Raw genomic sequence first — 24,858 nt, 5'->3', positions numbered from 1 at the left:
CAGAAAAGAAAAAGATGGGTTTCAGTTACACCATCAGAACCACAAAGAAATATGATTATAGCTTCTGACAGATTATACAGTCCAGTACCCCGTGGTATTTCACTAAATCAATTGCCTCCTTTTTCTTTTTCTAAGACTCTTTAGACTCTTGTGACAACAAAGCTCAGTTATTTGGCTGCAATCATAGCAAAGTAGTGATGATGTGAAAAAGTACCTGTTGAGTCTAAGAGGTTAAAGTTTAAAATAATCTCTTACTTGTTGGCAGATTTATAAAAAAGTCAAATATGTTGTAGAATGAGTTGAAAATAATCTGTACCTTTTTAAAATAAATATATATAGATATATTTCATAAGCACTGGGGGAGCTGATTGCCATCATTTTTATCCTTTAATTGCATTTTTGTTCTTGCAGACTTAAAAACATGGTTTCATGATCATCTCAGGAAAGAGATTATTAATATCCAACATATCGGCCGAGCACCAGAACGTATCTAATTGCCTCCAGAAGAAAAAAAACGTTTATTGGAAATGTAATCTTCGCTGATAAATTGGTGCAGTTTAACATCTCACTCTGACCTTTACCTCTTTCTTTCTTTTCTCTGCTGTATTTTGCAGTAAAGTAAAGTCTTTTTAATAAGCTAATTAAGAGATATATGTGCAAATTGCAGATGTAAAAGAAGAACATTGTCTTACACAGTATGTGGTTCTCACATAGCTTTGTGACAAGTGGAGTTAAAGTAACATAATTCATTCAGTAAAGTCGTCATTAAACAGGTTTGGAGCGAATAAATGAAAAGATGGTGGTTACTGTCACTCAAACACGGACTGTAAGACAGTTTAAGATTCAACACAACAGAGAAAATAAGCAGTCTTAATCGTCGAACGTCCTTTAGTTCGACCCTCTCTCTCTCTCTGCGTCTGCAGTGAAACATTTCATCAGGCAGTTTGTGCAGAAATCAGAAGGAACGTTATCAGCTCTGTTAGACGTGGACTCACTGAACATGTTCTGCAGCTCTGATTGTCTCTTTGTGTCTGATAACACCTACAGTGTGTGAGGAAATACTGAGCTGTAATATTACCCATAATTACTGGGGGGGAAAACATGGCCGCCACACATTAACTGTTCGGTGAAGTGTGGTAATGTAATATAATGTGCAAGCTGACCACTGCAGAGGAATGGATATAATGTTGGTAATTATTGAAAGGTGTGTAGCGTGCGTGTCAACTTGTAAACCTGATATAAGGTTTCAAATGAGGAATTCTCATTAAGTGTGTTCATTTTCTTAAATTGAAAATATTATATGCAATACAAACTTGATCATTTAAATATCAAGAGTGGCTCAAAGTGTAAATTGAGAGAAGAAATTAATAATTAGAAGAAAAAGCTTTTATAATTTAGTTTTTATTAATAAAATAATGTATCCAGAAGCACAACACTTTGACTAGATGGAAAATCCAGTAAGTTAATTATTAAATGTAATAACAAAAATAAACAAGTGGTGTTTTTGTACGATAACGATTAATATTTAACTAAAATCCTACATTCATTTTAATTTAACAAAGAACCTGTTATTATGAAATTCTAGTGTCTTTTAGGAGAATATTTACTACATTAAAATATAAATGATTTCCTTTTAACCTTATGGCAGTCTGTAGCTTGAGGTTTTATAATGTATATCATTTAATATATTATGTTATAATCCCTCCTCCCCAGTGGAAATGATTACCTGGCCCTGGACTAACGTGTTACAGCCTTTTGATGACAAAAGAAAAACAAACCTCAGGGATTCTTGAGCCAATCAGACTTCAGTGCTCTGATTTAATTTAATTTGAACAGTTCACTTCCCTCTTTGCAGATAATTCTGTTTTCTGCCACGTGACTGAGTTTTATTTAAACATTTTGTTTACCTCTGATGCTCTTGTTCTACATCTTCTGTATCAGAAACATGACACAGAGAGAAAGAGACAGAGAGGGAAAGATTAACGACCAGGAACAGAGATGCAACACATATTTCTCCCCTGTGATACATTATTCATACTGGGGCTGGGCTGGAGGACCCCTGGGAGACACACACACGCACGCGCACACACACACACACACACTCACACACACACACCGTTATTCCTCTGTGACTTCGGTGTGTCTCGTCGTTGTATTTTCTTTCTTCACATCGACCTCACCACCGTTTATTTTAGCCCCCAGCGACACACTCTCCCTTTGACTCTCACAGTAACACACAAGGTTTGGTTTGCTGTAAATGATTTATAACATTAATTTGGCTGAGGGCTCATTTCACCCTGAATCCTGTCTGCAGGTTAGCCACGTGCTGTGGGTGTGGCTAAGTGGAGAGCTAGCTGTAGGTGTGGCTAAGTGGAGAGCTAGCTGCGGGTGTGGCTAAGTGGAGAGCTAGCTGCGGGTGTTGCTAAGTGGAGAGCTAGCTGCGGGTGTGGCTAAGTGGAGAGCTAGTTGCGGGTGTGGCTAAGTGGAGAGCTAGCTGTAGGTGTGGCTAAGCGGAGAACTAGCTGCGGGTGTGGCTAAGCGGAGAGCTAGCTGTGGGTGTGGCTAAGCGGAGAGCTAGCTGTGGGTTTGGCTAAGTGGAGTAATTTAGTAGTAGTAGTAGTAGTTTTAGTAATAATATAGCCTAAAATACAGCTGTAATTTTGCAGTTAGATACTTTAATAGCAAAGGCTACTAAAGTTAAAAGTAATATCAGAATCAGAAACGTTTTTATTTCCAAGTAGGTTGAAACAAATTTGTCTTGGTGATTTGGTGCATATTAATAAACACAGTGCAAAATCCAAGAGACATAATATAAAATGTGAAATTTTACACTATAAAATATGAAATCTGTAAAAATATATCTGTTTTTTTCTATTATGTTTATTGTTGTGCACCAACACCCCAATGTAAATCCTTGTACTGTAAAATGTACTTTTAAATGTCTAAGATACATTACTTTTTTATTTATAAATAACACATTTGCCACAAAATGAATGTCAGATGGGAACATCACCAACTGACGACAGGCCGGACTCACACATTTAAGCCTAAATTTATGGGACATTTGTAGAATCTGCAGCATCAATTAAAAGTAGAAGAAACCCTTTTTTCTCAGCTTCAGTCTCACTCTGTGAGTTCAGCTGATAAAACAGCTGCTGTGTTACATAAAGACCTCTCCCAGTGTGGCTTTAATCTGGGCTTTAATCTCACAAAAGACAGATGAATCAGATTCCGTGTCAACCGTCTCCTGTCTGACTCCAGACTGCTGATTCACAAACAGCCGGCGAGCTTTCAATCCTGAGATCAGTGAGGATAGTACATCAGAGAGGATGTTAAACAAGATCATTTCTGTAACGTGTGCATGCTCTGAAACGGAGATATGTTTAGAAACGCTCTGCTGAGCTCACGCGGATTAAAGAACTATATGTTTGTAATAACGTGTGTGTGTGCTTGTGAGAGACTGAACCATAACATAAGGTCAGTAAGAGTCTTAACTAAGGGCTGGGTATAGATACAATACTTGACTTTATGTTTTCCTTCAGTACATTGAGACATACACATAGTTTTCTGCACGATCCTGTTCCTCATTTCACAAAAGAAGTCAGCATTTGTAAACATTAGTTTTCTAAACTCTCCCAATCAGAAGCAGCTTTATTGATCAAATATGTTTACAAATGAACTGATGTAATTTAATTACATACAGAGCAATTTACAGGAAGCGATGAAGAGATAAAAACAATGTTTAAATCGATTTATTCAGTGATTTGTGTAGGACATCAAACACGGAGAAATATTTTGTGTGTGTGTGTGTGTGTGTGTGTGTGTGTGTGTGTGTGTGTGTGTGTGTGTGTGTGTGTGTGTATATGCATGTGTGGTAGTTCACTCACGTGTCCATCCTGTCGGCATCTCTGCAGGAAAATGACCTATTTACTGTTTAATTAATGAACACAGCTCTGTTCTATCAGTAAAACTGTACAGTGTGTGTGTGTGTGTGTGTGTGTGTGTGTGTGTGTGTGTGTGTGTGTGTGTTATCAGTGGATTATATGTGTATGTCTATTCTATACAACCAATGTGTTTATGATTTAATTGTTTTTAGAGCCCAACAATATTCGACAGTTCTATATAGATGTAACCTCCTCATGTTGCTCTCAATGTGCACCAGATTGATGCATTTAACTTTAATATAAAGTTACGTATTAGTTTACAGAGTACTTTAAATACATACATGAAATAAGACGGTAGAACTGTAGCAGTGACTTAACACTACTGTTGAATTACAGTAAGATGCAGGTGATTCACAGATCGATAATCCTCCTCAAGGCTCTTCCCTGCACTTCCTCCATCACCCCCCCCCCCCCCCCCCCCCCCCTCTCTGTGGTCATGGTGATGATGTCACGTCTGTTTCAGCCCGCTGACCTCATCCTGACGCCTCACAGACAGAAAGTTGCTTTCCTCACACTGAGTATATTGTTTCAGGGAAAGCGAGGCGAGGAACGTTTATTTATAAGAGAAAAGTAGTTTTAAAAAAAGAAATAAATGTAATACATTTGATAAATAACTACATCGGTAACTGAGAAAGACAATCAAAAAACATGATTAAATGGACAAAACAGAAAGAAAAATCTAATCAAATGTATTTATATAGCACAATATCACACGTATAACATTCCTGCTACACAGTTCTGTTTATTTCTCTCTAATTGTCACTTTTGTCCTGTGACATACTGAATAGTTTCCCAATCCAAACGAAGACGTCTTATGTCTCTTCAAGTGTCTTTGACTGAATCTTCTGTTTTCTTTATTGACATTATTGAAGTCAGCTTTAAGCCTGAGCAGTTTGCCAACATTGAACAGGATTGAGCAGCTCAGTGCAGAGTTTATGAACATGAATGTGTGTCTGAACACGACCAGAGGGTTACAGCTTCAGCACAGCAGCAACTAGATCTCCTAAAAGGATTCCTTTAAACGTCCCCCGGGTGCGATCAGAGCTCGGTGATTCTCCACCTGTCCACCGTGGCCATGTTGCAGAGTCATTACCATAGAAGCACTTCATTCCTCCTTCAATACCTTTTCACAAGCTGCCTTGAAGGAAACATGTTTTACATAACCCTTGACTCCGGGGGAATGGTTTATCGCTCTTCTACTGTTTCCTTTGTGAAACTGTTTTTATGTGAAACTTCTTGACCAGGACTTCCTGGAAGAAGAGCTCTTGTATCTCAATGGGACTTCCTGCCTGAATAACGGACGAATAACTCACTGCTTTCAGTCTTGGGGAAACTAGAGGAGCCAGTTTACCCTTCATAGTTTTGAACCAGGACCTCCAGTATGTGAAAAATAATGTGCGCCTAATGTGCCAGATACAAATGTAATCACCGCTGCATATCTGTAAATACAAAAATCAGACGGGGCTCTGTATTGATGGATACTAAATGTTAAAGGAATAGGATTGAGGCTTGGTAGGTACAAGCTTTCCCTGTCTTCAGAAGCGAATGGAGTTGGTTCAGGTGTCAGGAGAGATCGAAACTCTGGCACCGGATGTGATGCCACGTTGACCTTTACCGTCTTGCTCGTTGACAGCGTGCTCATACTTAAAGCCTCATTCTCACCTCTGTCCTCCGTTTAACTGGTCTGAACTGGGTCACCATCACTTCTCCTGTCAGGCAGGTTGAGTTTATCACCGGTTCTTTGTTCTGCTGCTCTACTGACATCGTTTCTCTGCTTCACTGCTGCTAATGCTGATCGATACAGAGCCTGAGTCACCCCCGCACTGCAACACACTGACTGCTGGTTACTGGGTCAGTGTGTGTGTGTGTGTGTGTGTGTGTGTGGGCAGAATTGGTCTTTTCTTTTTTTTGTCATTGAACTTCGTTGTAAATCAGAACACGATGGACTTTCATACACACAGAGAAGTTGCAGTAACAGCCACCATTTACATTATTTTGTGAATGTTAGATCTGTGTTTTGCTCTGGAGATCAAAAAGTAAAGACATACTGACTAAATTAGTTTTTTTTATTTGATTCGTATTTTGGCATCCTGGCTTTATACATATATCTTTTATTTAAAAAGGGCAAAGTAACTATAGTAAACATCTCCAACTTTAAATATGTAAACAAAAAAGTATCCATTATTATTATTATTATCATTATTATCATTATGATTATTATTATTATGATTATTATTATTATTATTATTATTATTATGATTATTATTATCATTATTATTATTATTATTATTATTATTATTATTATCATTATTATAATTATTATTATTATTATCATTATTATTATCATCATTATTATTATTATTATTATTATTATTATTATTTTATTATTATTATTATTATTATTATTATTATTATTATTATTATCATTATTATTATCATCATTATTATTATTATTATTATTATTATTATTATTATTATTATTATTATTATTGTGAAAATAGCCATAAACAACTCAATAATTTGTTTTCAGTAATTTATTTTATTTTTATTATCAATAAAAGTGAAGATTGACTGGAGTATTGTAGGCAGTACTTATTTTTCTATTAAGTCTATTTATATAGTATCTTTGCACCACATTTCTTCAGTTAGAGTAACACTGCAGCAGGTTCATGTGCAAATGATATATTTAAAAAACATTCCTGATTGAAGCTGCAGAAGTGCTGTGATTTTTATCTTCACTTTTTAATTCAGGTCATTAATTAGAAATATTTATTTTCTTAGTTTTATTTTTCCCTGTAACGGCTCTGTGAGGATTTTATGTTGGTAAACATTCTGAAAGCTGCAGACAGGCTGGACGGGGAGCTGCATGCATACTTTACTCAGAGTATGAATAAAACATTTTATTTGTCTGTTCGCTGCGTCGGGTGGTGCTTAAAAGGATTTAAAGCTACAGCTGAGATGAAGGGGAGAGCACACACACACACACACACACACACACACACACACACACACACACACACACACACACACATGGACAGTGTGTGGGCTGTGCCATGCTGTACCAGCCATGTCTGAGAGAAACACAGAGAGACAAAGTGTGAGAAAACAAAGTATTGACTTTGTTGTCATCCGTCCACATGTTTGTGCTTCTGCCTCCACATATGAAACAGTCTGAATAACTCCAACACGGGATTATTATGTCTTTAGATGCCGGGGCACATTAAGAGGTACAGTGTGAATGTGTGTCTTCTCTATTTTTATATTTATGTATTTCTATTTTCTGAGAACTAGAGAACATTTTGGAAAGTGAGGACTTCCCTCTAAATGTCTACGGCCATGCTAGCGGCTCTGCCATATTCACCATCTTACGTTAGCGTGTTACTGTGCTAGACAAAACAAAACTGTGGCGTTAACCAATCAGATTTCGAGTTGGCGACACCGGGGCCAGCTAGCAGGCGTACGATAACGTCAGCACGTGCACGTCTTTTGATTGGATACGCACTATTGAGAGGCAGAGCTACGCAGAGCTAGCAAACTTTGAACGAGCTAATTTGTGTAGATTTCTACAAGCTGTTTTTTTTCAATCCACAATGGCTGAAGGAGGAGAAGAGATCGATGTGGTCGCAGATATCATTACAACGCCATTTTCAAGACCAACTTTTCAAGAAAAGATAAACATCGTGAGAAGAGAACGGCTAACCCTGATGCTAGCGAGCCTCTCACAGGGTTTGTCCGCCACTTTCAAATCACTAACTACGAGCGGTCCCCCCGGCTCACAGCCTCCGAGAGGCTCTGCACATTGTACTGCTGGGAATGCTATTTACAACTAAATGTTTTGTACATATTAATATAACTCTGTTGTTAGGGTGATGCAACGCCCGGTTATACTGCGTTTCTGTCTAAATGTATAGTTTCTAGAGCCATGGCGTCATAATGATGGTATTAAGAGGTGGAATAATTCAGGTAGGACTGTGTAGGACATCACTGAAGGCTTAGGTGTGAATGGCCCGCCACTGATTAAACCTCATAAAAACATGGCTTGTAACCTGTTTGTGCCTCTTGTCCCACCCGTCAACTGTGCACTCTGTGCACTCGGTACAAAAATACCACACAGGTGAGAAAAGCCAATTTCTAGCGCAGGAACCATTGGAGGGCGGCTTGAGCTGGATACAGAGGTGAGGGAGAGGCCGGTGTGAATGTGAAGAACACATAGATGTCTGCAACTGAGGTAGAAAGAGAGATTACAAACATGACGTGAAGGAAACACTTTGTAGACATGGAGAAAGAAAAGAGGCAGGAAGATAGAAGAAGAGCAGCAGAGAGGAAGGAGATGACAGAAGAGGAATAATGAGATGAAACTGCTGAGGAGTGTGTGTCTCCTGTTCATTATGCATCCTCTGATGACATAATTGTACTAATCTTAATAATTAGATGACAAAAAGCAGATTTCTGAATGTGTGTTCAATGAATACTCCCTGACTTCACCTACTTTGTGAATCTCTTGCTGTTTATGTGACACTGAACTGCAGTTCCATCACTTCAGATGCTGTTCCTGAAGGTCACCATGAGATTTATATCTGTGCGTCCACAGTTGGACACGTGAGAATGAAAGGTCACACTGTAATTGGCTCATCACTCACTCCTGCTGACTTCTTATTGGTCGGGAGGCTTGGTGAAGTGTGACGATTTTAAGTTGAGACATTGTCAGCTGTGTTTATTAAATGGTTAATCATGTGATCTCTTGATTCTGGTATTTCCAACATGACTTTAAGGACTATACTGTTGTTCATGTTACAAGATGAGATGATACTTCAGATTCATTATACAGTCACAGTACATTTTCCAAAACATGGCTGCTGTCTTCTGTAATTGTTTCTTTCCTCATTCCCAAAATGTTTTCTTTCATCTGTCCTTCCATCCTTATTTCCTCCTTCCTTCCTTCCTTCCTTCCTTCCCTCTGTCCTTCTTTCCTTTCCTTCTCGCCCTTGTCTTCTTTCCTTCTCTGATCCTCCATATTTTGATTAACCGTTACATTTTATTCTCTCTTTCCAGTGTTCTCCACTAGGACTCGTCCGTCAACATTAGGAATCCTGTACCTCTCTCTCTTTCTCTCACACCATGAGTATCGCAGCTCTCTCCCCCGTGACCCCTGAGCCTCCGTCCCCCATGGTCACCTCCGTCACCCCGACCCTGGACTCCTCCACCTCCTCCGCTGCTCCTCCTCTCAGTCTGGACTCGGAGCATCAGTCCCAGGACAGGGACTCCTCCTCACCCGGCCCGGGCCCCAGCCGAGGCAGCCTCACCGGGGGAGGACTGGCCCCGGGGCGAGACCCCTCCCAGAGGTAACACATCAGCCATGATGACGACGACAACTTATCTTTTGAGTTCTGTCGTCTTAGACTTAAGAAAGTTGTTGGTTTATCAATGCACTTGTAAAACATTTACAATATGGACACATGGAGCTGGGGGTAACCGTCGTCGGGTCATCATTTTCTCTGGGTTTGTCACTATGAGCGACCCCCCCTCTCATATTGCATGTTTAAGTATTTACATCTATCTCACATGCAACATGTCATTCAGGTCAAAGAAGCCTCCGCCCCTCCACACTGGAGCCGACTGGAAGGTGGTCCTCCACCTGCCGGAGATCGAGACATGGCTGAGAGGGACCAGCGACAGAGTCACGCAGCTCACACACTCGGTGGGACAAGACAGCGACAACAGACACGTGGACGTCCACCTGGTGCAACTCAAGGTAGACAAGGACACCGCTGCTCTTTGACCTGGTGCATCTGTGTGTTGAATCTAAAGCGAGAGTTTGACATCATCCGGTTTGTTCAGAATCCCCAGAACCATCCCACAATGCACTGCACACACACAAAAGAGGACTTGGAATTGACTTAATATGGTTGGTCTCTACTCTTTGTGATCTAAAGTCAGTAGAACAAACATGTAAACATGCACTGATGCCTCTCTGTGTTACATTCACACAGCAGAACATCAGTCAATTTAATTGTCTGACCTCAAGCGGCAAATTACCCATAATGCCCTTCCTCTCAGCGTGGCCTTGGTGTTATGCAAGGACTTCCACAAGTCACCCTGTTGACCGTTCATTTATTTATGTAACTCAAGTCAGTGTGCAGCCTTCCAGTCAACGTTTGATTCCTCTTCATCAAACTTCACTTCCTCCAGTGGATTTTATATAAGAGCAGAGAAGAAGAGTTTACAGCGTGATGAGTCTGCTTCATGGACACAACGCTTCCTCCTCATGTTGGATGCACTGGAAAGAATTAAATCTCCTTTAAAGCATCTTTTTTCAGCTCTTTAAGGAGAAATATCCTCAAAATACAAACAACTTTCTGTCATCGATGTTCTTTAGGACTCGTTTTCAGAGGCTTCTGTGTCAATAAGTGCCGCTGATTTGTTCCCATGTTGTTCACCATGAACACCTTTATGAACTTATGTGAAGACTGATAATGAAACATACAGATGTTTATTATCTTACTCATCCTGCAAGCAATTTAATTTCTTCACTTAGTAGCATTTTGTACAAGAGTCTCTTAACGTCTGAAAGTCATATTACATTTACTTAATTTCCCTCTATTTGCTTGTCCCAACACTACATTTAAATAAAGTTAATTCAACAAGATGCCATGTCTTTAATGGCTGCATGATTCAATATTCTTTCGTTACATTCCCCCCTGACATCTTAGTTATCTCTTGAAACTCTTAGATCTGTGAGTATAAATTAGATTCACATTGTTAGTGTCACATGAACAGCTGAATCTCCTCATTCACTCCATGTCCTCGGGACGTTTAATCTCACTGAGGAACTGTTAGCAGGAACGTGTGTCTGCTGCGTTCAAGTGCTGATGGAAAAGTCCAACACCTGGAACTTCCAAATCAGCTGCTGTACAATGCTGTGTTCACGTGCTGATATCATAATCAAACATAAACCATTACAGACGCTGCATTCACTCATTCATTCATAAAGACGCTGCTTCATCCTGTTCACATGCAGTCGATATGGAGGATCTTTTATTGATGAGTGTGTATTTTTAACTACGGTGACTCAGATGTTTCCCCTTCACCAGGCTGCTCCTCTCCTCTCCTCATTTCCCCTTCATCTTCTGGCTTCTGTTTTTTGCTGTCCTCTCTTCTGTGTGAATAAAACATGGCAGCAGCAGCAGTCGTATTTCCAGTGACAGCTCCACACATTCAGAGCTGGAGTCACACTGATGCTCAACACATTGACGTGAAAGAGAAGAAAGTAGACTGCGTGTGTGTGTGTGTGTGTGTGTGTGTGTGTGTGTGTGTGTGTGTGTGTGTGTGTGTGTGTGTGTGTGTGTGTGTGTGTGTGTGTGTGTGTGTGTGTGTGTTGTGTGTGTGTGTGTGTGTGTGTGTGTGTGTTCTCTGTCTGCAGCTGAGTCACTTGCTGCAATGAGCATGCAAAATGTAACAGTTTTGTCCATTTTTAGCCCCTTTTTCTCGTGCACACATTTTTCTAGTAACCCAGAAAGCTTCCCTGTTTCTTACCTGGAGGAACCATTTTTGTTTTCTTTATCTGCTCTGTTGGGGCAGAGCTTGCAGTCCTGACTTCTGACGGATCAAACATAAACTGAGAACTCGTGTGCAGCTTCACTCAGACGGTAAACAAGCACAACCACTAGAATCAGAGCGAGAGCAGAAGGAACAATTAAATACTTACTTACTAACACTGACTGACATTTTGGAGCTTTCAGTCTCCTCTTCTCCCTCTGCATGTCTCCTTTTATACACATGACTCTGTGCTGGTTTCTTCTCTTGTGCAATTGCTGCATCAATGTCGACCTTTTGAATCTGTTATTGCTCTAATTTGTGTGTGTGTGTGTGTGTGTGTGTGTGTGTGTGTGTGTGGGGTCATGTGATGTACTGGATCACAGCCTGGTTCTGGGAAGTGTCAGGTCAGACTTATAGTGACGACATTGTGTGTGTGAGAGAGAGAGACACAACTACATCTTTGTAGTGTGTGTGTCTGATGTCATTCTGACTGTGTGTGTGTGTGTGTGTGTGTGTGTGTGTGTGTGTGTGTGTGTGTCCTCCTACGTCACTTATTTGTGTATTACATCCATGTACCAGCCACTGATGCTTCTGTTTAAATCCTCACTAGAGTCTGGAACACATTCCACTTAGTTTCTAGTGGATTTAACTAAAGATATGCTCAGTATGTCTCTTGTAACGGCCTCTTAACACCAGACTGTTGTGCTGCAGCCTGCTCATCGCTGCTGCAGGGTGAGACGTTAAACCACTGGAGGTCAGCAAAAACAAGATTTTCAAGGTGCTCTTTAAGGCGTAGATCACCTGGTTGCACCCTCTGGTGGTGAGAACACCTCAGGACAAACTCTTTAGGAAGTGAAAGTAAATGGAAAGGAAAGTCACATAGTGAACACCACTCCCTGATATATTTAAATAGGTAAGATAGTTTAAATAGGATTAAGATGTGGATTAAGTCACATCTTTCAACTCTTATATAAAACCGGATCAGTCATTTAAATGGCAGCACAACTTTATCCAATTGCCAGGGTTACCAGGAAAACAAATTAATCTTCTACCCGTCATCTTTTGAGATTTGCCAGAGCAGCGTCAACAGACACAAAACAGGAGAATAAAACAACACAAAGGACAATTAGTGGAGACGCTTCTGTGCAGTCAAAGCTTGAAGGCAGAAACACAAACAGATGTGACGCTTTACTGTTCGCGTTCACACTGCATGCATCCTGACACCTCTGTCACTCCGCGTCGCTGTCAGAGATGAGCTGCCAGAAAACACTTCATCAGGATCCGTCAGTGAGCTGCTGTCCGTCAACATAATGTTTCTTTAAAAGAAAAGTTAATTATGTTAAAAAGAGTGAAGGGTGAACATATGCAGAAAAGACATTTAATATATAAACACAGCTGATAACCTTTGTTCCACAATGAAGCAGTGTGCCTTGAATCTCTGGATCACAGTCTTCCTGTGTCTCCCAGCTTGCGACAGACAAACCTTTAGTTTGTTGTACAGAACATTAACCTTTGGTTGTCATTCATTTGGACTTTTTAAAACATCATTTGATCTCTTATCTTCTGTGTTTGAGTTGTTATAAATAATTCTGAGTGGTGCAGTGAGGAACAGAACAAGTGGAAGCTGTTTGAGCATCTTCACGCTCTGGTTGGTGGCTCCATCTAGTGGTGCAATGTGTGTATTACACCAACAGTGGAGGAACACTGTCAGGAACACTGAACATTCATTAACATTAGACCTTTTTCACAACAGACATTTTGACATGGCACAGTAGGAAAAGCACTGGGTGCATTTAATAAGAGAGCTAACGGCTGCATTCCACTCAACACTAAATGGTACAGTGCCATCATCGTACTCCTTCTGTGTAGGGTAATATCGTTTCAATAAAAGGCCTCGTCACACTTGTTTTTATTTTGTTATTCACGTGCACATTTAGAGCAGATGGTGCATTAGAAAAATGTTCTCTAGATAAAGGATTGCAGCAAGAAATAACGAACATAACATACATAATGAACATAAACATGATTATTGTGGTGTTGATTTGACCGTTTTATTCGTATAGTTTTCCTTTTTTTGTTTGTTTTTCAAACCTTACAGCGCCGACTGGCGTCCACACTTTATATGATCATGGAACATATTGTCTGCTGATTGTCTGACAGGCTGCTTAATCATTTTGTATCTCATTTATTTAACCCAGTAATGTAAAAATGAAAATATGTGTCTTTTAGAGGGAGTTACAGCTGCGTATCTAACGGCCCAGTACTTCTGAGGAGCGTCTAACGCTGCAGCGCCATGTTTTTGTTTCGGTCTCTGGTACCAAACCTGGCAACAGGACGGTGGAAAGTCTCTGTGCTCAGCTGTTCAGTGCTTTCAGCACATAAGTCCTCCTCAAACCAGCAGCAATCTAACTAGATCCTGCATGTTAATCAGAGCTTTAGAGGTTGGCTCAGAGCCAGGCTAGCTGTTCCCTCCTGTTTCCAGTCTTATGCTAAGCTAAGCTAACCACTTCCTGACCCCAGCTCTTCACCTAACACACACAGACATGAGGTCGGTATCCATCCTCTTATCTCACTTTTGTTTGTTTTAATCTGTTTATAGCGCTGAATAAATATAGTTAGAATTATTTATAAGTGTATTGTGTATTATAAGTCCCATTGTTTATAATGATACATCTCTATAAGCAGACTACAACACATAATTATGTTTGTGCGTTCCAGACATGGCCGTCATAGAGAGTGTTAGCGAAGCTTCATATTGTTGTTAAAGGTGGGAGACCAGACCCGAGCTGATCTTTGTATGTTGCTAAGGTTACAACATAGTCACACAGAACAGTTTTTAGAAGCTGATTGTGTTTTATAATAAAGTATCATCTGTGTTTAGATAATGAGCTCCCGCAGGCCCGTCAGACCTGGACCCTGACACCAGCTGCACACTGTACGCCACCTCGACAGGTAACGTCCCGGCCGAAGTGGGCCCGAGCTTTATTTGACTTAATTGCGGGCGCGGCGTCGGGTTTGGCGAGATGGAAGCGGACAGATCGCCAGACTGCTGTTTGAAATTGTATTTCCTTTTCTTTTATCCTCCTTTTTTCCTTCTCTCCACGGGTCTCTCTCTTCCTCTCTGTCATATTTATAATGCCTTTGCCTGCAGGGCATTCTTCTTTAACCTGACCTTGCCACGGAGCGACTGTTGGACATGATTATAGTGATGCAACCACCCACTGTATGTGTGTGTGTGTGTGTGTGTGTGTGTGTGTGTGTAGTGTGTAGCGTGTGCGTGTGCGAGGGGGGGGTGTGTGTTCGTATGCCAGCTTTCAGCCATTCTTAGTATCCGGCTGCAGGCGGTGCGTAACAGCTGCATGGAAAATGTTCTGTGCTGCTCTGAGAAGGAGAGGCTACACACACACACACACACACACACACACACACACACACACACACACACACACACACACACACACACTGACGTTCGCTCAGTTGTCAGAAGTGCAGCAATATTTTTTAATGTCATCAAAAACTGCATAGTTTTATTAAAACCATAAATCCAATGAAAAGAAAATATATATAAATATATTTCTTATTTTTAAACCATATTCTGTATCATATATATATATATATATATATATATATATATATATATATATATATATATATATATCATAGTATATTAGTATATAGTCTAGTCTCAGCGGTGGAAAGCAACTAATTACATTTTAATTTAAGTATAATTTTGAGGTAGGTTTTTCCATTTTCTGCTGCTTCTGCTTCTCAAAGTGAAATAATAAATGTTTTAAATATAACTTTAGCTACCCCTACTAAATAAGGGAGGTATCGAAACACCTTTTATTGCCACACATGTACACAGAAGGTCAAAGGTCAACTCTATTTCACTGCCTTTTTAATCTGCCCCGTAGACCTTACTCTGAGATGATGTAATTATAATATAATCATATATAATAAGCAGCTTTCAGTCCGACGCCTCTTCACTGATGTCTCTTTTTAGCCCACGGGGGATATTTTTGTGACGGTGCTTCAGTCGGTCACTGGGACAAACTCTTAATCGATGCGTGCTGTCACTGCTCATACTCAATATCCAGATCTCCTTGTAACCAAACAAACTGAAACGGCAACGTGCGTTTGCTTCAGTTAGTAATAAACGGCGTGATTCATGACTCGTGTCAGCGTTCTTCGTGGTGACAATCTATCAGCCAACACACTTCACATGTGGAGAAACTGCAGCAGTAAGTTGCAATTCTATCACTGTCTCATGATATCAGCAATTTAAACAAATGACACGAGCATGAGAAGGAGGGATGCTGGTGTTTCTCTGAGCAACACATTAGATAGTGCAGAAGACAGGCAGGAAAGGGAGAGAGAGAGGGGGGGGGGATAGGTTTCAGCAAAGGGTTTGAACCCGGGTCCAGTTCACTCTTGCCCCTTCCCGTCTGCAGCAGTAAGTTAAGCTGTGTGCTCTGTACGGACGATGCCCACATCTGACCCTTAAATCCCAGTGTACAGATATAAATATGAGTTTATGTTACAGTCATGCACGTCACCTTGCAGTTTTACAGAAATCTCCCGAAAAAGAAACTCCTTACAGAGAGCGCGTGATCAGTTTAGTGGACTTGATCTGACTGTCCCTTATTCAAACGCACAGAGCTTTATTTAAACACAGGCCAGAAGCAGCCCGCTGTCTGCCAGCTGTCAGGATATTTTCGGTTTACTGATGTCACCGTCGTTGCTACGCCAGGAATTCTGGGATGTGCTCTCAACAAGGAGGGACAGATATTCATGTGAAGGACACGAGGGGGCAAGGAAGGAAGGAAGGAAGGGAAGAAGGAGACGAAGGGAAGGAAAGTAGGACAAGAGTCGCTGGTCACTAAGTTCACCTGAACTTTTCAACTCCTTCACTGTCAAATGTCTTTACTGTCAGCTCGGACCCAAAACCTCCGTTCAGCAGGAAGACGGGTCGAGCGTTGAAGAGGTTTAACATTTGAAGCTTGTTTTCAAGCTTTGACACTTTAAAATTCAACATTTATTATAATTTTAATGATGAAACACGTTTGTTTTTGTACCAGGACATAACTTTAATCTCTCATTCTGTCTCTCTGTCCTCTCCTCACAACTGTTACAATTGGCAGCTGTTGCATTGCAGACAAAGAATGTGTGTGTGTGTGCGTGTGTGTGTGTGTGTGTGTGTGTGTGTGTGTGTGAAAGGATGTTGTTTGTGTTCAAGTTAAAGCAAAGCCTGTGTGTGTGTGTGTGTGTGTCTGTGTGTGTGTGTACGTGTGTCTGTGTGTGTGTGTGTCTGTGTGTGTGTGTGTGTGTGTGTGTGTGTGTGTGTGTGTGTGTGTGTGTGTGTCTGTGTGTGTGTGTGTGTGTGTGTGTGTGTGTGTGTGTGTGTGTGTGTGTGTGTGTGTGTGTGTATAATTCACTCTGACAGTAAATTTACATTTTCACGTGTTGAACAAATCTTCTTCCTCGTCTTCTAGTCTCAAGAAGACGATGTGTTCATGATGTCTGCAACAATAAGAAATCCCTGTTTTCCAGACTTGTAACATGTTTGTTCTTGTATTCAGACACAACCGATGGACAATAAAGTTTTTTGAATGAATCTTGTATGTGAAATACCAGGATGTCACGTTCTCGTGTAACTCCTGTTTGTATTTAAAGTGTTTTTTGCTGGATATTCATTTAGTTTATGAATGAAAATTCAAACCATTATTACTACATTACATCATTACTAAACCTCTTCTTCCACCGTCGCGCCGCAAAAGGAAACGCTGTTCTTCTCGACTGATCTGATTCTTAAAAGTGACTCTTTCTCTGTGCAAAGTCATTGAAGTGATGAATCTATCGCACGGACATTCATCTCACGGCAGTCAATGTAAAGGGTGCAGGTCTGCATCTTCAGAACGTTGTATGTGTGTGTGTCTGCTAAATACTTGTGTGTGTCGAAGGTGTGTGTGTGTGTGTGTGAGTGTGTGTTGAGGGGGTTGGTTGAGAGTGGTCCAAAAATAACCTCTCCAACTGTTGTCACGACTCCTCTCCCCAACACCAACACCCCCTCGCAAGAAGCAGGTCAACACACACACACACACACACACACACACACACACACACACACACACACACACACACACACACACACACACACACTCACACACTCACTCAGCTGGAGCGTCAGTCTGCCACCATTGCCCACATGGCAGCAGAAGTGTGTGTTTGCAGCGCTCGACAGTGAAAACACTCGCTGTCTTAAGTGCAGACAAACTTTAACATTCGGACTTTTCTTTGTCGCGTTATCATTTGGACTTCAAGGATTCATATTTGTGAATTTTAGAACGCTTTCCAGTTAATCATCTCTCTGAAATAACGCTGTGGAAAGGTAAGAAACCTGCTTGGTGTGTTGGCGTTCCCTCTCGCCTCGATACAGAAGAGTATAAATCAAAGCTGGTTAGTTACCCAGCAGCATGAATGAAGTCTGGTTTAACTTGTGACTGCAACTTTGGGTCTGCTGAGCGACTTATTAAAACTTTAATCCCATGAAAGGTTGACAGTGTTTAGGTGCTGCAGTTTAACTTCAGTACCACACACACAGGAAGTGAGAGGCGGACACATGGAGGACACTTCTAAAGAGATTCATGTTTTAAAATGCTTCACACAAAGTGACGTTTGTTACACGATTAAGTGTTTTGAATATTGGATTGGAGACTATTCTCTTTCAAAATCTGATTTGACAGGGTTTTGCTTTTATTGTTTGACCTCCAATAGCAACAGGGAAGTGTAGGCAGGATATACTTTATAATTCAGCACTGTACAGTAATGTGCAGCTTTAAACCCGCCTTCCCCCACATGTGCAGTTTTCCACCGTGCAAAGGTTCTGGGGTTTTCATAAAACAACACAATAATGAAGTGTGTTCACCATGTGGCTATGTAAATGACCAAAGAAGAAGAACACACAGGAACACTACCAGCTGATCCTGTTCGGACGATATTGATTATCTTTTCATGCCCTTTGATTTAGTGTGCTTCTGCCTTTTGTTTCATTTTAGTTCTGTGTTGCTCAAAGCTGCAGAACATCCTCTCCTGCTCAACAAATCAGCATTTACTTCATTATTCTTCCAGTGCAGAAACAGGACGGCAATGTCGCTTAGTCTTGCTAGCTCTTAGTCCACCACCAGCTCCCTGGTCGTCCCTGCGTTGAGCAGGAGGTGGTTCCTCTGGCACCAGAGGACAAAGTCCTGTGCCAGCTCTCTGTACTCCCTGTCATCCCCATCAGAGATGAGGCCGACAATAGCAGAGTCGTCGGAGAACTTCAGCAGGTGACACTTTGCTGTGTTGTGGGTGAAGAGAACACAGAGCTACAGCTTCATTAGAGGCACGAGACTGGCAGGAGATCTGTGTGTGTGGACGCAGCGTAAGTTGCTCTTTGGTTCCAACAGAGTTCAAGTTGCTTAAATGTCCAGCAGCAGAGGAACCACTGCAGAGTTCAGAACATGCCGGCCGCGAACAAAACCTCAGACGAAAAGCCCAAGCTTGAAGTCTTTTTGCAGAAGCTACCACTTTGAAAAAATTACTGTAACAAGTCTTTGTATCGTAGCAGCGGGTCTCGGTCGTCTTTGAAGCCGCTTAATTTGAATACTCCAGGGGGGAGAAGGAGCACAGAGTATTTGATCTCCAAGGTAAAACACGCTGCGCTGATGGGCTGCAGTGGAGGAGTTGAAGGTTATTAGATCGAATGGGTGCGGATGAGGCGGAGCTGTCGCAGGCGGTTTGAACGCAGCCGCTCTGATGCCCTTGATGTCGGCAGTGATGCGGGTGAGCTGGGATTGGAGCTGAAGCCTGAGTCGACTTGCTTCAGATTGATTTTAGGCAATTAGAAACCCTGCTGGATGTATGGAGTCTGTGATTGACAGGTCATGTCTTGACGCTACGTGACTGGGGTGCGAGAAAAAGTGTGTGTGTGTGTGTGTGTGTGTGTGTGTGTGTGTGTGTGTGTGTGATATTGAAAGATTGAGTGTGTATTTTTTTTTGTAAATGAACATGGTGTTGTAAATGTGTACTTTCATGAGCACACACACATCCAGAGTTAGCAAGCATGTATACATGTGTTATTACAAATTACACACACACACGCACACACACACACACCAGGGTTTATATAGACACATGCTCTGGGCAAACAAGCCCTTCAAAGTTAATCAACTTTCAGTCGATCAAATTCAATGTGAAATTGTCCCTGAAGTTTTTATCCTGTTTCTGTCGTAAATGGTGGCGACATGTTCAGGTGGCTGCACGTGAAACCTGTCACCTTATTCAAGTTTCAAGTTTTATTTGTCATAATTATGCAAGTTAACACAGGGTCAACAGTACAATGAAATGTGTGTGAGAGAGACAGCATGTCAGCTCAGCAAAATCAGCTCAATTTAATTCTATATATATATATATATATATATATATATATATATATATATATATATATTTACATTATATTTATATTTTACACATGTGCAAAAACTGAACTGAATTACTTGATGCTTTGACCATTTCAAATGATTCTGATAGTAACACGCTTTCATGCCAAAACAGTATCCAAACGTCAAAACTATCAAACCACAACATAATCCTGCAACATAATCCACTTCTCTGCTGTCCATCTGCAGATTTATGTTGGAAACTCTTGTATTATGACAACAATGTGGCTAAAAACACGACTTCAGTGTCGATCCTCTCACACAGGGCTGTCAAACTATCCTTCTGCTTCACTTATTGGCTCCTGTGACAAACCCCGTGCCCCATGCAACATGATCGTTTGGGGGGCAATGAGGATGAACTCCTCTATCACTGGTTTTATTTAACTTTATATACTGACATATTGATACTTGTTGTAATATAACATTTTCTATATATTTAATTGAGCGTCCATTTACAGATAAGAAAACCAAATGTGTCAAAATCACACACACACACACACACACACACACACACACACACACACACACACACACACACACACACACACACACACACACACACACACACACACACACAGAGGGTCTCATTAGCTCCCAGCAGTCTGACTGGACTGAAGATCTTCTAACAAATGACTTCAGATGGAAACGACAGACTTGGTGTTAATTCAATCAGAAGGGCCCTCTGTTGAGGTGTGTGTGTGTGTGTGTGTGTGTGTGTGTGTGTGTGTGTATTAGCATATTAAAGCTATTTGTGAATTATTGAAGCATCTGAAAGACACCGGTGACATTTTCACCACTGTTGTAGAACGGCATGACAACGCTTTGATGAAGAAACTGAGAGAGTGTGTGTGTGTGTGTGTGTGTATGTGTGTTTGTTTTACTTTTGTATATAATAATTTGTGTACATACAGCATATGTATGTTTTACTTTACTCAAGCTGTGTGTGTGTGTGTAGGGGGGTACAGTTACTGTATCAGTTAGTTACAGAAAAGTGTGTGTGCGTGCGTGTGTGTGTGTGTGTTTCCTGGACAGTGTGTTAACTGTGAGATCCTCTCACGGCACTCCTTCCTCTTGAGGCCGTTCTTGATCTCCTGGCGGAGTGTTTCTGATGAGGCAAGGGGGTTCGGTTGTGAGATGAAAGCGCTGCATAAAACACACACCACTTCAGATTTCCTAATCGAGAGCGAAGTGATGAACTCTCAATAAAATCTTCAGGGACGCAGCTGCACAAGGACAGATACACGGTCACCATCTACCAATGAGAACCATTCTTGTCCGGGAACGCACTAAAGTTTGGTTTTAATATCTGCTTTATAGAAAACAGAAACCTGAGATTAAACCCGTCGTCTTGTTTGCTCGGCTGATCTGTTGGACTCACTGTTAAATGAGTCTCTACTGTTCCACTGATGCATTATAGTTGCATGATTTTGGGTGTTACACCTGTATGCTGAACACGGCGCTCGTACGGGCGACATGCAACGCTCTGTGTGCTCTGCAGCCGTCTCAGCATTTACCTGCCTACTCTGACTACATGCAGGCAGCATGTTCCAGCAGGGCGGCGGCCTCACTTACAGTAGTGACAAATGTATTTGGGAACAGTGCTCAGCAGGTCACACTGTTAGCCAAGCTAGCATGAGCCAAGCTGGCAGTGTGTGTGACCTACATTCTCACATGCCAGGCGATGTTTTAATCCGGATCGCTGCAGAGAGGGAGGTGTTGTGTTGTCCAGGCTGGTCTCCATGGAGCCGCTCAGTGACTCAGCGGGCAGGAGGTAGATATAAAGTATCTGCCGAGGGTTGAAAGTCCGGTTCAGCTGCTTTTTAAAAGGTCATCTAATTTTAGTCTGGATCTGTACTGTTCGTTTGCAAAGAAGTAACATATTAATCATCAGTAAGGCCCGGGCTTAATTCCATTTTCATATTTATTTGTAATGTAAAAGTGCACACGCTGTCCTTTCTGCTCACTGGCTCTGCTGCCCCAACTGTTTGTCATTTTGTTCTGTTGTCTTTTTAAACGTCAGTGTTATGTAAAATATTGTTTTCTTCCTTTTTCACAATTTTCACAAATAATAAAAGTCAGGTTTGGTATGAAAAGGTGCAACAAGTGAGAGTATTATAATACTCGTGTTTAGAGCATGATGCAGTGCCAGGGTCAGGATGTTAGCCTAGCTTAGCATGAAGACGGGAAGCGGTGTGAAACAACTAGTCTAGCTCTGTCCAAAGTAACAAAACAAGCTCCTACCAACACCACTAACGCTCACTAATTAACACAATGAATCTTGCTTTTTAAATCCATACACATATCTTTGTGTATTGTGCTATATTTCAGTGCTAAGCTAGGCTAAATACTGAAGACTGAAATGTTCCTATGTTTTTGTGTCATTTGTAATAATTTTAGATTAATCAAATTAAATGCTTTTTACTGTAAATTGAAGTTATGTTATTCTGCTCACCTCATTAATGCAAATGTAGTATATATAGTATGTAGTATATATAATGCCGTCCATTACTCCCCTGATGGTGGGACAACTGAATGTAAAGGTAGAACTGCTGATGTTTTTGCTCAGTGCTTCCCTTCTGGAGTCCGTCTGTCTGTCTGTCTGTCTGTGTGTCTGTGCCTGTGCCTGTCTAAGTGTCTGTCTGTGTATCTGTCTGTGTGTCTGTCTGTGTGTGTGTCTGTGTGTCTGTCTGTGTGTCTGTGTGTCTGTGTGTCTGTCTGTATGTCTGTCTGTGTGTCTGTCTGTGTGTCTGTCTGTGTGTCTGTCTGTGTGTCTGTCTGTCTGTGTGTGTGTGTCTGTGTGTCTGTCTGTGTATCTGTCTGTCTGTCTGTCTGTGCCTCTGTCTGTCTGTCTGTCTGTCTGCGTGTGTGTCTGTCTGTCTGTCTGTCTGTCTGTCTGTCTGTCTGTCTGTCTGTCTGTGCATCTGTCTGTCTGTCTGTCTGTGTGTGTCTGTGTGTATCTGTCTGTCTGTCTGTATGTCTGTGTATCTGTCTGTCTGTCTGTGTGTCTGTCTGTGTATCTGTCTGTCTGTCTGTGTATCTGTCTGTCTGTGTATCTGTCTGTGTGTGTGTGTGTGTGTCTGTCTGTGTATCTGTCTGTCTGTGTATCTGTCTGTGTGTGTGTGTGTGTCTGTCTGTGTATCTGTCTGTCTGTGTATCTGTCTGTGTGTGTGTGTGTGTCTGTCTGTCTGTCTGTCTGTGTGTCTGTCTGTCTGTGTGTGTGTGTGTGTGTCTGTCTGTGTGTCTGTCTGTGTATCTGTCTGTGTGTGTGTGTGTGTGTCTGTCTGTCTGTGTATCTGTCTGTCTGTGTATCTGTCTGTGTGTGTGTGTGTCTGTGTGTCTGTCTGTCTGTCTGTGTATCTGTCTGTGTGTGTGTGTGTCTGTGTGTCTGTCTGTGTATCTGTCTGTCTGCCTGTCAGTCTGTGTATCTGTCTGTCTGTCTGTCTGTGTGTCTGTCTGTCTGTCTGTGTGTCTGTCTGTCTGTGTATCTGTCTGTCTGTGTATCTGTCTGTGTGTGTGTGTGTGTGTGTCTGTCTGTCTGTCTGTCTGTCTGTGTGTGTGTGTGTGTGTGTCTGTCTGTGTGTCTGTCTGTGTATCTGTCTGTGTGTGTGTGTCTGTCTGTCTGTGTATCTGTCTGTCTGTCTGTGTATCTGTCTGTGTGTGTGTGTCTGTGTGTGTGTGTGTGTGTCTGTGTGTGTGTGTGTGTGTGTCTGTGGTTTCTAGCATCTTAATTTAGTTCAGTAATATCAGTCGGTCATACGTTTGTAAGGAGCTGGTGTTGATCTGTGCTGACACACGACCAGCTCTCCATGTTTTTAAACAAACCTGGAACTGAACTGAACTCACATGAAACTGACTCATGTTTAAAACCGGAGCGATGACATCAGCAGTTCTGCTTTCTTCCTGCCGTCGCACTCTGAGGATGTTTTTGTTCTCTACTAGTTCTCATAGAAGTATACTCTTATACACTCTGCTGTGATCAGGCTTTATATGTGTTCGGTTACTTGTTAAGCCTTTAAGACTTTCTCTTGTATTATGTGATTTTGTTAATCTTTTTGTTTGTGTGTGTGTGTGTGTGTGTGTGTGTGTGTGTGACTTCAGGACATCTGCGAGGACATCTCGGACCATGTGGAGCAGATTCATGCCCTGCTGGAGACAGAGTTCTCCCTGAAACTTCTGTCCTACTCCGTCAACATCATCGTTGACATCAGGTGCGTCTTCACAGAACTAAATAAAACTTACTTTCAGTTTGAATGGTGTTTATCAGGCTGTCGTATATATATTTCCCAGCACTGGTTCTGTCTTCTGTGAGACTTTAAAGAGTTTCATTTTTAATTAAATGGTTCTTGTCACTGTTTATTCGTCTAACGTGGATCAATGAGTCTCCTTTACTTCTCTATGCTCTGAGAAACACAGAGTATAACTTTTTGTTCTTTATTGTTTCATATATTAATAAAATGTTCCAGTCATAAGTCTATCACAGTCATGCACCGTAAAGCTGTTGTGTCTCGTGTGGTTCAGGACGGTGCAGCTGCTGTGGCACCAGCTGAGAGTCTCAGTTCTGGTTCTGAAGGAGCGTCTGCTGCAGGGCCTGCAGGACTCCAACGGAAACTTCACTCGCCAGACGGACATCCTGCAGGCCTTCAGCCAGGACCAGCAGCAGGTAAAGACACACTAATACGCTACCTCAACTACATTTTTGAAGGCACTTGTCCTGGTCAGTGATGGTGTGAAACATGATTGATTCTTCTTCTCCAGACCCGCCTGGACGCTCTGACGGAGGTGGACGACTGCGGTCAGCTGACCATTCGCTGCAGCCAGGACTACTTCTCTTTAGACTGTGGTATCACTGCCTTCGAGTTGAGCGACTACAGCCCCGGGCGACGAGTCAGAGCCCCGGGAAA

General features: G+C 41.6%; 1 protein-coding gene across 1 annotated transcript in view; it reads left to right on the top strand.

Moving 5' to 3' along the window:
• LOC115005064 (A kinase (PRKA) anchor protein 6) overlaps positions 1–24,858 on the top strand; it is a 62,312-nt gene that overhangs the window by 11,513 nt on the left and 25,941 nt on the right. The window contains 5 exon segments of the mRNA XM_029426864.1: positions 8,997–9,286; positions 9,525–9,696; positions 24,056–24,165; positions 24,476–24,617; positions 24,713–24,858. Coding sequence (XP_029282724.1) covers positions 9,063–9,286; positions 9,525–9,696; positions 24,056–24,165; positions 24,476–24,617; positions 24,713–24,858 — 794 coding nt within the window. The 5' untranslated portion in view covers positions 8,997–9,062.

This window comes from Cottoperca gobio, unplaced genomic scaffold, assembly GCF_900634415.1.
Source record: "Cottoperca gobio unplaced genomic scaffold, fCotGob3.1 fCotGob3_245arrow_ctg1, whole genome shotgun sequence".
NCBI lineage: Eukaryota > Metazoa > Chordata > Actinopteri > Perciformes > Bovichtidae > Cottoperca > Cottoperca gobio.
The sequence above is the reverse complement of the archived record's forward strand: the minus strand, read 5'-3'. Positions and strand labels throughout refer to the sequence as shown.